Source organism: Oxyura jamaicensis, chromosome 3, assembly GCF_011077185.1.
Source record: "Oxyura jamaicensis isolate SHBP4307 breed ruddy duck chromosome 3, BPBGC_Ojam_1.0, whole genome shotgun sequence".
NCBI lineage: Eukaryota > Metazoa > Chordata > Aves > Anseriformes > Anatidae > Oxyura > Oxyura jamaicensis.
This window is the reverse complement of record NC_048895.1, coordinates 32,903,301-32,916,845: the sequence shown is the minus strand read 5'-3', so window position 1 is coordinate 32,916,845 and position 13,545 is coordinate 32,903,301. Positions and strand designations below refer to the sequence as shown.

General features: G+C 37.9%; 1 protein-coding gene across 9 annotated transcripts in view; it reads left to right on the top strand.

The window, feature by feature from the left end:
- EML4 (EMAP like 4) overlaps window positions 1-13,545 on the top strand; it is a 157,267-nt gene that overhangs the window by 105,957 nt on the left and 37,765 nt on the right. For 7 of the 9 annotated variants that reach the window (XM_035320630.1, XM_035320627.1, XM_035320631.1 and 4 more), the window contains 2 exons: window positions 1,792-1,817; window positions 2,301-2,333. In XM_035320630.1, the coding sequence (XP_035176521.1) occupies window positions 1,792-1,817; window positions 2,301-2,333 (59 nt within the window). The remainder of the gene's footprint in view (window positions 1-1,791; window positions 1,818-2,300; window positions 2,334-13,545) is intronic. The other 2 variants (XM_035320633.1, XM_035320629.1) reach the window with 1 other exon arrangement.

Below are 13,545 nucleotides of genomic sequence, written 5' to 3'. Positions count from 1 at the left end.
GGCAATTTCAATTATAGCAGGGCACTTATAGATAATTTTTAGGAATGGAAATCCCTCTGTCTTGATTTCTACTTTATCAAAGTTTCTTTTCCTGACTTTAGTTATCTTAATAAAATATCTTTCACGGTGTGTTATGCTTTAAATTTGTTAATAACGAAAAATAAATTTTACTTTTATTCCCATTTTGTGTATTGGTTCAGGCAAGGTCAAAATAGGTGCCTTATTTCATTTTCCTGCAATTCTTCTTTTTCTCTGAAAAACTTTAAATGCCACCCTTCTACAATCTCTACTTAGAGCAAATAGGGTATCTAACAAAAGAGTGGATGAGGAAAGATTGGGATTAATTACTGTCAGAGAAAGTTACCTGTTCACAATTCGAAGCTGTTGTATCTGTAAGTATTGGGCAAAAATGAAGCTTCCAACATTGTCAATTGTAGACTATTGAATTGAATTGAACACTAGGTATTGCACACTGTATTGTGTACCTTTTTCTTATGCTCAAATTTATAGTAAAAACTAAATCTGCATTCAAAAACACACATTAATACTAATTTACTAGGTAGATCCTGCATGCCTGATTTCCAGCAGAATCAGTTGTGTTGTGCAAAGGCATATTGATATATTGCATTTAGAGTTCCCAATTAAGAAAAGTTGGCCTAATCTGCCTAAAGTTACCCGAGTCTTATGCAAGGGAGTAGAACTCAGCCCCTGTTGTGGGCCCCAGGACAGAAATGTTTTACATGTGCTTTGCGCTACCAGCCCAGGATATGGACTTTGTTTAGCAAGCTCAGTCTTTAAGCCAGCACTGAGCTGTAAATCAGTCTGATAAAGCCACAAGAAGTAACAGGGTTCCCACGGCAGCCCATCATTCAGTGATTTTCAGGCAAAATAGGGAATCCAGCTTTAATTTGTCATTTTTCAGCATGGTGAAGGTTGATTGTACCAATGATTGTAGCCAGAGATGACTTTCCTCATGCATATGCCTTGACCCTTTGTCACTGTTACAAAAATGTGACCTCCATCCAGCTAAAAATACTGGATGCCACTCATACCTTCCTGCTGAATTTCAAATGAATTCAAGGGTATTTTTTATGCAATACATTCTCCCATCAAGGAGTGTTATTCTGATAAGAAGTAGCTCTGATGCTGGAAATTAGTATTTCTCCCCTCTTCACAAAAAAGGTCTGAGTTTTTTCATGAATAGTTCATTCCTGATTCTGGCAAGGAGAGACATCTGAACTGCACTCCTTAAGAAGACTTTGTGCTATATATCCAGTAATACTGCATGGATCCATTTTAAATGAAACTGCAACTTGCTTACATTTAATCCACATGTCCAACAGGATTAATTCCTAGAAAATTTTGTGGTGTTGTGTGTGGACAGCTTATTTTGACAGGTGTTAAATGCTTGCATGCAGTCCTGAGGGTGTTTGGCAGCTTAAAACATTTGGTTGTTACACGTTTGCTCTCTCAAAATGGATTTTTCTGTGCACAAGGAATATAGCTGCCATAATTTGTTTTAAAAAGCTTTTTAGTTTTTCTTATCACAGTAGTTCTTAGGAACCCCTGCCGTATTGCCAAAGACATTAAATGACTGAACAGATACAGAGACCTGAGTAAAATAATGTGTGTGTAAAATTTTTGTATGTTCATCAAGATTAGTTATAGCATCCTCTAGTACAGTTAAACTGTACAGAGACTGAGACTGCAAAATGGAATATATAAAATTAGATGATATGGGTTTCATAATTATTTCACAGACTAATGATATTATTTTGAATTTTTCCCCAGGCACAAAGATGTCATCGTCAGCCAAGGTAAATAAAAATATTTATTTTTAAATACTGGATGAAGATGAAAAGTTTTGTCTTTGACTGAATAGTATTTCCTGTAAATAAATACACTGGGAAGATGGTTATGAAACGAGGATGTAGAGCTAAAACTGCATTAATAACTACTCCAAGAATTGCTCTTTCCCTCTCTTTTTCAATACTTTTATAAAGATCTTTGAAATTATGGAGAATGCCTCATCGGATTGAATCTTTAGGAAGGACAGAAAAGTTTGGTGGGTGGTAGAATCATTTATTTTACTTCTGTGGGTTAAAAAAAAAAAAAAAAAGGCTTTTTAGCTTTTTTGATTATTTCCCTTATATTTTCTGTTTGTGTACATGCGTAAATGGAGAGAGGTTATGAAAGCAAAGCTTCTAAGTTTTGGAACTATATGCCAGTCTTCATCAAAGCAGGTTAGAGTGAGAATTTAGAAATAGTTTTAAGATATTTTATTTCTGTTCCATAACCAGCAAAAATGTCAACTCGTGAAAAAAACAGCCAAGGTAAGATTTAAGCTATGCCCGTTGGTCGCTTTCTGATTTAGCGCTCTTGTGATTCTTTTAGTTGGCTTTTCACCATCAAAGAGCATCAGTGCATGATCTCGAAAAGACTTTGAGCATTTAAATGAAATATACTTAGGGACATGGTTCAGTGGGTAATATTGGCGGTAGGGATATGGTTGGATCAGATGATCTTGGAGGTCTTTTCCAACCTTAATGATTCTATAACTCTGTATTTCAACTTAATATTGAAACACATTACAATGTGCATATGTATAGTGTGGATTATTGGGGTAGTCTAAAATAAATTAGTACATACATACTTCCCTCAGAGAGGAATGTGTGTTCAAATAAGGCTCTAGAAGTCTTGCATTGTTGCCTAAGATATCAGAATATTAAGAACTGCCAACTAAAAGATTTGTTTTATCTCAGCTTTCTGTCTTGCCAATATTACAACATACACACACTGATGAGAAAAGAACAGAGACTGAAGTCTTTAATATAGTTTCCTAACATGAGAAATGAGTCTCTCCTAAAGTGTTTGTTTTTGCACCAATCAATCTTGCATTCTGTGGCTACCTGCTACTGCTGGCTTGTTCAGACAAGAATAGGAGTGGTCTCCCTGAACATGGTGGAACATGGCAACAAAAAAAATCCACTTTGTGTGTCGCAAAACTACTCTGCTTTTATGTCCTGCAAACTGTACTGAAGCATGCAGTTTCAAAACTAAAGCATGTTATCCAAATGCATGCTGTGCACAACATATATACACAAAGGTTCTGTCTCATACTATTTGCTGCTAGTTAACAAATTTGTAGTCTCCAAATTCTGTGCTGTAAGTAAGATTACATTTTACACAGTTTGATTACTTCTGATATTTGGAATTTCTTTTAAAAAAAAATATCAAATTTTTGGAAGCTAACATATGAATTGTAATGAGAGCAAAAATAACTTGGATCCAGTAACTTTTTTTTTTTCTAATTTACAGAGAAATTACAGATTTAAAAATATTCTAAATTGATTTTTATCAAAAGCATCCTTTGAAAACAATAGAGGTAAAAAGGGATACATAACCTTCAGGAACAATGAACTGTTGCTTTATGCCAGGGATCTTTATGCCAGCTGTAGAAGAATATATATGTGCAGCAGTGGTCACTGTAAAAAGAAAGCTAATCGGTAGCATCCAGATCAGCTGCAATATAGCTTTGCAAGAATTAATCAAAATTGCTAAATGAAAAATGCCTTTTCTACCAAATACACCTTTACACAATACCAGGTTGCATACAGCTAAAATGCCTTTAATACTAATTCTTTCCTTACAATGTGCTTGTACAATTCCGTGTGTCCCACCGAGAATGGGCTGTCTTTTGGTTCTCTCCTCCTGGTCGCTCTAACTTACATGGCCTCAATGTTTCCATGCTATCTATTACGTTGCTGCAGAGGATGTGAGCTTTCACTGAATGATGAAAGGGTGTCTTCCCACGTGTGTCATGCCTTAGTCTGTTCTGAGCCTGGCTGGCATGAAAGAGGAATATGATGTGGATGAGTGGCCCCATGTATAATGGAGATGGGGAGAAATTCTTGTCACAGAAAATGCATTTACTAGCATTTTAAAAACACATAGTGTCAGAACATCATTGAGCCTTTAACACTGGTAAAGTTGCAATTAGGAGGATTCTACCTACAAAGGCTTTTTTTGATTGTTCTTTTAATATGGGCCAATGAATGTATTTTATGACAGCTCTGTGTGTGTGTGTATTTTATGATAGCTTTTTTTATGTGCCTGTGTTGGGTTGTTTGTTAGGTTCTGTTTTGTTTACTACCACAGAAGTAACCAACTGTAAGCTAGTGTAGTTGCAGAGGATTTTTCCCTACCTTTCTCCAGTATCAGCTTAGAAATACTCAGCCAGTTCTCTGCAGTGCAATATCCTGGGCAGGTGAGTAGTCTATTTTCTACTAGATAGTTTTCATATAAATATCCAGTTACCATTTGCATTTTGATCCAGCTGATCAGAAGGAGTTGCCCAGACAGTTAACATGGTTTCTAAAGGTAGACCCCTTGCAGCTGGACAGAGTTGTCTTGAGCAGGATAGGATGGAGGGTAGCCTTTGCTGATGCTGTTTCTGCAGGACCTCCACATTCTGCAACCCAAAGGCAAGAAAAGCTGCTCTAACACTCTTCTGTGGCTTGTCAGCTTTTGCCTCTAAAGGTGAGCAGTGTCTAGCACGCTGTTAATTAAGATAAAGCAACTCCCCTGGGCTGTACATGAACCACTGCATATGCCCCCAGCACACGCCTCCTGTGCTAATGATTGTGTCAATGCGCTTCTTAGCAGTTGTGTGAAGGGGTCTCTGGGGAGGGCTGCTGGTGTGCAAACTGGCGGGCTTCAAAGCAAATCTACAAAAAAAGCACTTCGATGTCTTTATGCAAACATAAAACATGCTTGGAAACAGTGAAATAGCAAATTATCATAGCAGAAGGCATTTGCATGGAATAATGGGATGGAAGATCACCATTCTGTGTAGCTATGAGCATCCTGGAATCGCTTTTGCTTTTTTTCTGCCCTTTTTTTTTTTTTTGAAATGTATCACTACTGCCACAAAATTTAGCAGAATGCATTTTTACACACTTAGTTCTCAGAATCTTATTTATCTGACATCATAAAGTGGTGCAATATTATCTGTCACGAACATCTGTGTATGTTCAATGTGATTCCTGTTGAAGCTATGAAAAGGAGAGGCATGAGGAGCAAATGAGATTTAATCTTAGGTAAGCCCTTAGATGAAGGGCATTAGTTATGTCTGAATCTGCTGCAGCATGGAGTCCCACAGAGCGTGTACTGCAGGTGTTGCAAGTGAACATCACCAAGACTTGGGCACTTCTCTCTTCCTGCCAGCAGCCACAGCCTTGGGGACCACAACCTGCAGCTGCCTCGTGGGCAATCACTTGAGAGTTTCCTCTGCGTAGCACCACACTGAGGCCATGCGTGTTACCGGTATTGGTCACATACCTTCTGTTGCAGCACCCGATTTTGCTCCCTCGGTGCCTCTCTCTCTCACATGCGTTCAGCTGCACCTGTTCCGCATTAAGGTTAGTCCTGAGCTCTGTGCATCTGGGCTTATGCTGAAGCAGATGTAATGCAGGAACACTTTTGTGATGCCAATCCCATGAGCAAAGGATTAGACACACTTCCTTACATATGCTGTAGAGGTTTTGGGGGTTATTTTTTTTAGCTTATTTTTCAAGATGTTTGTTTATTCTTCCAAACCAGGACTTTTTTTTTTTTTTTTTATTTCAGTAAAATCCAATACTAGGAGGTATTAAAATTCTGTAAAAATCCAATAAAGTTATGGATGGAAGAAGCAGGTGCTTAAAAGGACACTAATGAAAAACATTCACTGCATTCCAAAGTTTGTTTCTTTTTATATTGTGCTTTATTAGTTTCCAGAGCTTTTTCTTCTGTTAGTTTTAACTGTGCTATAGTTCTAGCTTCCCAGAATGAGGCAATCATGAAGCCCACAATGGAAATATTTACCCTGCAGACAATGTGTTCTGTTCACAGAGAGTGCAAAATCCAGTAGCTACTTAAGAGCAGTTTTGCTATCAGTCAGACACATGGGCTTTCCGTCAGATGCTTGTTGAAGGTGCTCACATATCTGAGGACAAATAGAGACCCAGTCTATGTCATTATTATTGGGCTGCTGGCTCTCATGCAGGCACATTGCTTATTATTAAAAACCATAGATACTGTCAGAAAAACAAATTTGCATTGAAGTATTTGGGAGTTTTTATCATTGGTTCCTGAAGAAGTCAGGATTTTATTTTTTAAGCAGGAAGCATTTAGATTCAGTTTCATTGAGCATATTTGTGTTCAGTATTGCTTTTTGTCAGACTTTTTTTTTTTTTTTTTTTTACATAAAAAGCAAGTATACATTGCAATAATTTAAGTTTAATATTAAATTGTAACTGTTGTTACTATCTAGATTCTTAATGACACAGGCCTGAAAGCAGAAAGCTTGTGGGAGAGAAGCTATTTGTAGTATTAAAAAGCATACCTTCACTGGTCAAGCAGCTAGAATGTGAAGACAGATTAATAAATACACTCTGGATGTGGTAGTTTATTGCATATTGTTAGAGAGTTCAGCTTGGCCGAGCTAGTTGGAGACATTTGAGGTTTTTCATTTGCTTCTAATTAGCTTTAAGGTTAAGATTCAGATGATAAACGCAAGTGGAACTGAGCTGCAGGTTTTGAGCTGTGGATTTTGATGCATCAGTCCCTGTTGCTCTCCCAAACTAGATGGTGTTGGCATTATTGAAAAACAGTCATTAATAGTTTTCAAGACAAGATCATATTAATGATTTCTTAATAATTAAACTTAGATGAACAATTAATTTTATTTATCCACTATTTATCTATGTGTATGTATACATATGCATGCATGTATAAACAAAAAGCAGCTGTATGGTCGTTAGACTTCCTATTATGCATAGACTTGCTACCCAAAGAGCAGTTAATTACAGCACGGACTTGTAGGGCTACCTCAGAGTATGCCTAAGTAATGAGAAATAGTGATATAAAATGTGTTCTAACTTTTTTTCAAGTTTTCTTGTAGAAATCAGTAAGAGATAATGAGGGCTTCTCACATGCTTCTAGGAAACTACCGTATGTTCTTTGACTATTTCATTTTGAGGCATGTTCTTTGTAGGCGAGGTTTTTGGTTTAGTTATGTCACTCTTCAAATTTCTGAAGGATATAAACATGCCTTCTGAATTGCTCTTCTCTGTAGATATTTTTTAGTTAATCTACAAAGATCTCCTTAATCTTTTTTCTCCTATTTTCAGTTCCTACTCATTTTCTTACTTATTTTCATCTGAAAACCTTCCATATTCCCCCAAGAATATGATTCACGAAGTAATAAATTGCTTAAGTGTAATTGCATGAGGCTTCCTGTTCTGACTTCATGTGAGCACTGATTTCAACCTTTCAGATAGGTTGTCTTGCTGTATCTTGCATGTTTTACCAACAGTTTCCCTGCATGCCCAGTAAGTTCACTGTTTTACAGTGCCTGTCAGTGGAGATGCATTTGTTTGCCTGCAGATCAGGCAGGCTTCTCAGGTTCCCTCTCAGCAGCAGCACATTGTTTCATCAAGGTATTTATTCCTCTCTTTTCTAGCAGTCCATAAACTTTTAGAGAACCCTCAGTAGAGTAGATACTCTGGTTGCTAATGTCTGTTTGCAGCCTGCTGGGACCTATTTGGCTTAGTGTTTACACTAATGAACTTAGCACAGGAAAGTAGGAGCATGGGGGAAATTTTGCTGATGATGTGAAGCTGAGCAACCAAACTGATACGGTGGAGGCTGGGAGTTTAATACAGTAAGACCTAGATGTTGCTGACCACTTTAGTATAAGACAAAATTAAATTATTCAAAGTGCAGGATCACATATGCAGGAGTTTCTAGCAACATTCTAGCTGTAAAAGCCTGTTAGGTTTTCTGCCAAAATGAAACAATGAGGAAAAGGGCTCTAATGTGCTAGTTAATCATGCAAAGACTGAACCACTTATTATGGAAATACAAATGTAATCCCAGGATGTACCAGTAGTAATTCTAATAGAGACACACGGCCTTATGGAAAAAATAATGCATCAAAACCCTGGTAGGTTCTCCTCTGTAACACTGCATGCAGTCATTGCCACCCACATTCCTAAAAGGTAAATTTTGTGGCCACATGGAGACAGACTGAATGCTTGCCATGCAAAAGGACAGTTAAATAGCAGGATATTTTTACTTTTGCAAAAGGAAGGCTGTGAGGGAGAGCATGACTGGGGTTTTCATTCTCACCTGATGTACTTTTAAACAGCAGATGGCCGTACCTGTGCTGAAGCTAGCAGCTGTGCTGCCACACAAAAAAGTAAACAACCTTACCATGCTTTCCGAAGCAAGTGATGGAGCAACCTGAGTGTAAAAACCGGAGTGGAGGAGGTGGGGAGGGCACAAGGAGACATGTCATATGGGGTGGCACAGGGCTCCTGTCACTGGCAGGGCTGGCTTTGGCTGCAGAGGCAGCTCCAGCTCCTGACATGGCTTTGCAGAGCCTTGTGGGCTGACAACGCAGCTTTAGGTCTGCTCTCTCTGTGGAGCTGCAGGGCTCTGTCTTTGCATCACTGTGCCTGAGCAACATTGTGTGCTGGATCAAGCGTTCTTGCATCTTTGGGGCTGAGTTACTAATTTCCCCCCATCTCTGGGGATCCCACAGAGGCCTGTGTGGAGTCTGCTTGGTCCTGCACAGCAAGAGGGCTCCCACGTGAGGCTCATACTCCTGAGCTGAGCCTGTGAGCAAAAACTGGGAGCGCCAGTCCTCTGTCCCCTGGCATTTGTGCAGACATTGTTGAGGCTCCAGAGGTGAATTATTGTGGAGCCAAGCGAAGTCTGGCAAGGGCTGTGATTTTGAGCTCAAAGCTTCACAAAAGCAGCTCCAGCTGTTCCCATTGAAGAGCTGGCCCTTGAAGCCAGAGTGCTGCATCCACGTGATGTGGCCTTTTGTAGCAGCTCCGTGCTTGAGCTGTTCTTTGTCTAGTGTGGATAATCCACAGCACCTGGGTGTGCTGCCTGCCGAGCTTTAATTCTGCTTTTTAGGTGCATTTGATCCATATTTGAAAGGATTAATGGGACATCTGTGGTTGCAGATTGATTAATTGAGCACAAAGTTCATTTCAGGTGTCCTCTTCTGCTTCCCCTGCCCCCAAAGTGCTTCTGCACATTAGGTAGAGGGGACTGAACCTCTCTTCATCTGGAGCAGAGAATTTTTAGTTTGATACCTGTCGTTTTCAGGCTGCTGGATAAGAGAAGCGTTGGATATATATATATATATATATATTTTTTTTTTTCCCCTCAAAGTTCTTTATAACTTCTTCCTCTCCCCATAATACCCACTTGCCCACATTTCTGTTTTGAGATGGCAAAGACCCTTTTCTTCCAAATCTGAAGCGAGGAAAAAATAATCTGACATAGTGCTCTGTATCTGGAAATAGTGAGAATACTGAAAAGAAACAGTGTGATGCTCTTGAGAACACTGTTGAACTGGTAGGATATGAAAGAGTTAAATCTCTGGTTTTCTTAACTTGCACTTACAAGAATTTGGCCTTAGGCAATTAGTTTCTGTTGAAGAATGGTTTTGTTGATATGCTCCCATCATCTCTAGTATTTCAAAAGATTTTTACATTAATATTATATCTGCCCTACAGGTTATTCTGAAGAAAGGAAATTTATAGTCTTAGACAAAAACCTTTCAGTGGGTTGTCTGTCTGCTTTTTTTTATCCTCCATATTTTGTAGGGAGAGGCTTCATCAAGTTATACCTAATCTGTGTCTCTCTAACAAGTGTTTTAAACATGTATGTTCAAAGGTAATCTTGAATACACACAGCTAGCTAATAAAAGCCAAAAATGTTCTTTCTTTAATAGGGCAGTTCAGAGAGCTGACTTGTATCTGCCAGCACTGCAGTCTTTTCTCCAGGCTCCACGAGACCTCTTATCTTCTGAAAAAAGACCTGACTAAATTCTTCTTAGACTCTCTTGTCCATGGGGTCCAACAGGTGCAACTGTCTCCATCCACATGCATTTCAGTTGCAGCTTGTCTCCGCTGTTCTAAGCAGCGATAAGAAATTTGAACCTAAATTTGTGGCATCATTTTTGCACTGATCTTACGGAACTAGAAGTGCCAAGATGAGTGCTAAATTGAGAATTTGACTTGCAGAAGTGGGTGGTCTTTCTCAAATACCTTCAGGTTACATCATGTTTTAAGAGCATGAGCACCAGATTTTAGCAGAAAGGCCGTTATTGATAGATTACCCTTGGGTTTGGTTAAAAAAAAAAAAAACAAAAAATAAACTTTATAAAACACATACTATAAAATATTTTTGTGGAAAAAATGAGACATACTTCTAATTTGGAATAATCATCTAAAAATTTCTGTCAGACTAGTTACAACACAGATTTTTCTTTTCTCAGCAATGTAATTAAGCAGTGCACGTTTGGTAAAACAACTATTGTTTCTAATTTATCTACTGGGAAGTGATTTTCTTTGTTCTTTGTTCTTTGATATTTGATCTGAGGCAAGTTTTCTACTGTTGTCAATGGACAGACTTACAAGGTTCTTATTCAAAGGATCTGTATTTGTTCTTAGAAAGAAATGGGACAACTGTTTTTCATATTCTTTGTATTTGTTCCTTTGATACTTAAACGGCTCAACGTTCATTCTATTAATATCCAAAATAAGGAAAAACCTTTACGGTTGTGCTAGTTTTACATTGCTCCATTACTGCAATTTCTGCACAAGAAGTATTTTTTTTAGCCTGTGATTGATCTATTTATTTATTTATTTTCAGTGACTTTCAGTTTTATTTGGACTCTCACGGGGAAATTCACTTCTATTGCCTCCAGGGCAGAGTAAACCTACTACCAGGATCAAGAGACACAGAATTCAAGTAAAATGAATCCTTGGTCTCAGAAGGTTGATTTGATCATGCTAGAAGTAGAAAATGAGTCACACTAATCATATCCTTTAAGGCTGGGAACTCCATAAATTTGATTAACTGGGATCTACTTCATCAGTTAATTAAAAAAAAAAAAAAAAAAGTTTTATAGAGATCATTAAACATCAAGAAATTAAGACTACTATGTACTAAGAGCAAAAAAAAAAAACAACAACAAAAAAAAAGATGAATTAAGCCTTCTGTTTTGTTAAATCATCAGAGTGAATATTGTGCATGTGATAGAGTACTTTTAACTAGCTTGTGTTCAGGTACATGGCTTCGTTGACCTAGTTAAAAGCATTCCATTGGAATGGATGAAATACTTGGAATGTAAATATAGTGTATGTTTGTAGTGTATATTTCTGTGCAACACTGCTTTGTATCTTTGGTGCAGTAAAATAGTCACAGGTTTTTCCCCTCTCATTCTCTTCTGAGTGTAGGTAAGACTTAAGAGAATATGTTTCTGTGATCTATTTCAAATTGAGAGAGGGTAGGGATCCTAGCATAAGCTTGGTGAATAAGTTTCTGATCTTACTCACAACTTGGATTATTTATCAATCTTTACATTTTCTAAAATATTTTGATATGCAAGAGACTATTTTTGCAGTTATCACTGAAATTACCTGCTTTCTCCTGCCTTTATAGATGATCCAAATTTGACATAAACTACTTGTGTTCATTCTAGAGTTCAGTCAGAATACATCTGAGTTTTACATGGTTTAAATTTTAGACATTTCAGATTAAAAACATAGATTCCACATTCATACAATCTGTATAATAATCTTACAACTTAATTCAGAAAATATTTACAAACATTACCTGGACATTTACAGGATGTTTGTCTCATGTTTGTCTTTTGTAAGAAATATAAAAACAATTGTTTAAAGATCTTAATTTTAGAGCTCAATAATATTCATTTCAAATGTGATTAGACATGTCTTCATACTTTAGAGCTAATTCACAACTATTCTAATCCAGTCATAGTCAACTATTTATGCTTTGGTTTGAAGCTCTTTAATTCTCTCTACTATGTTTTTCAAATCCTTACTCCAAAAAACTAAAATAAAAAGTTCAAGATTCACAGCAGAATATTATAATATTTAAGGTTTGTGATATTAGTTACATTAACAATGGATATTAGTCACTAAAGAAGCTGAAGTGTGATTTTAAAAATCAAACAAACAAACAAAAAAAAACGTTGATGCAAAATTAATGAAATACTTGGATCCCTCTTAATTAGTGCTTTTTGAAATGCAGCTCCTGTGTCAGTAGAGCTGGAAGTGTTGACACTAATTCTTGTTTCTTTGAGGCCTGATTTAACTGTGTCACAATGTTTTTGCTGCATGGGTGGAGTGTAAAGACCCTTAAAAGTCTTCAAAGGTTTTATTTGTGGGTGGGGGTTTTTTGGTCTCTTGGAGTTAGCAAAATCATTTCTGTTGTAGTGTGGAAGGAAAACTCTTGTAGGACAGGACCTCATATACTAGTTAGAGCTGTTCCTTAAATCCAGATGAGTTACCTTCCAACGACTAGCTATTGTGTTTGACCAAGCCACTCAGCTACTCTGTAATTAGTTTTCTCTGATGGAAAAAAATCTGATGTTCCTTGGAAAGGAACTTCTAAAAACTTGTAGAGCGTACAGGTGCCCCGATAAATGTGCATATTTTTTGTCACAACTGGAGACAGTGTTAGAGCTGGAGTCATCTGTTGCATTTTTCCATCCTTTAGGATATGGTGCAATATGCAATGGGATACAATTGAAATTATTTTCATAAATTCATAATTTAGGTTAGTTTATTAGTTAGTTCATAAATTTCAGATTGTATTCATTAGCAAAGCTTTTGATGCTTCTTGCAGCATTCTTGTGTCTTAGTTGGGCTGTTAGTTTGATGAGTGGGGCAGCTCAGTGGGTAAAAGATAGAGGTGGATGGTTGGCCTCAGAGGTTGTGGGTTTTGGATCCTGCTGTACCTCGTGGCCAGTAGGTAACACGTGGAGTCTGCAGGGGTCTGTCCTGAACCTGTCCCGTTCAACAACTTCTGCAGTGATGTGCAGCAGGCAACACAGTGGACGCACATTTACAGGTGGCAGCAGACCGGGGGACGTGGTCAGGTTGGAGGAGTGGTGGGCGTGCAGGAACCTCATAAAACAGCAAGAACAAATGCCAAGTCCTGCTCATGGGAAATAAGAGCCCCTGGCAGGGATGCAGGCTGGGAACTGAGGGCCTGGGGGTAGAACAACTCGGTGGAAAAGGCCTTGGGGGTGCTGGCAGGCTACAAAGTGCCCAGAGAGGCCATGCTATCTCCATCCCTGGAGCTTGGCAAGACTGAACCAGACAAAATCTAGAGCTTTCCTCGTGGCTGAGCCTGCTTTGAGCCAGAAGTAGGACTTAAAGATGTCCTGAGGTCCCTGTTCAACCTGAAATATCATATCCTGTGATTTCATGATAATTTATTTATTCAATTTCATATTTTAATTTTACCTTTGCTCTTTAATTTACATGTCTAAAATGTTACAGGCCTAATCTATTCAGAGAGTTATCTTAAATTCAACTAGCACTTACTGTGCCTGTGTTTGTGTGTGTGTGTGTGTGCGCATGTTGTTTTATTGTTCAGTTAAAAAAAAGTTAGTCTGGGCCTTAACCAAATTCACATTTCAAAAATAATTGTTATATCACAGTTATTTTC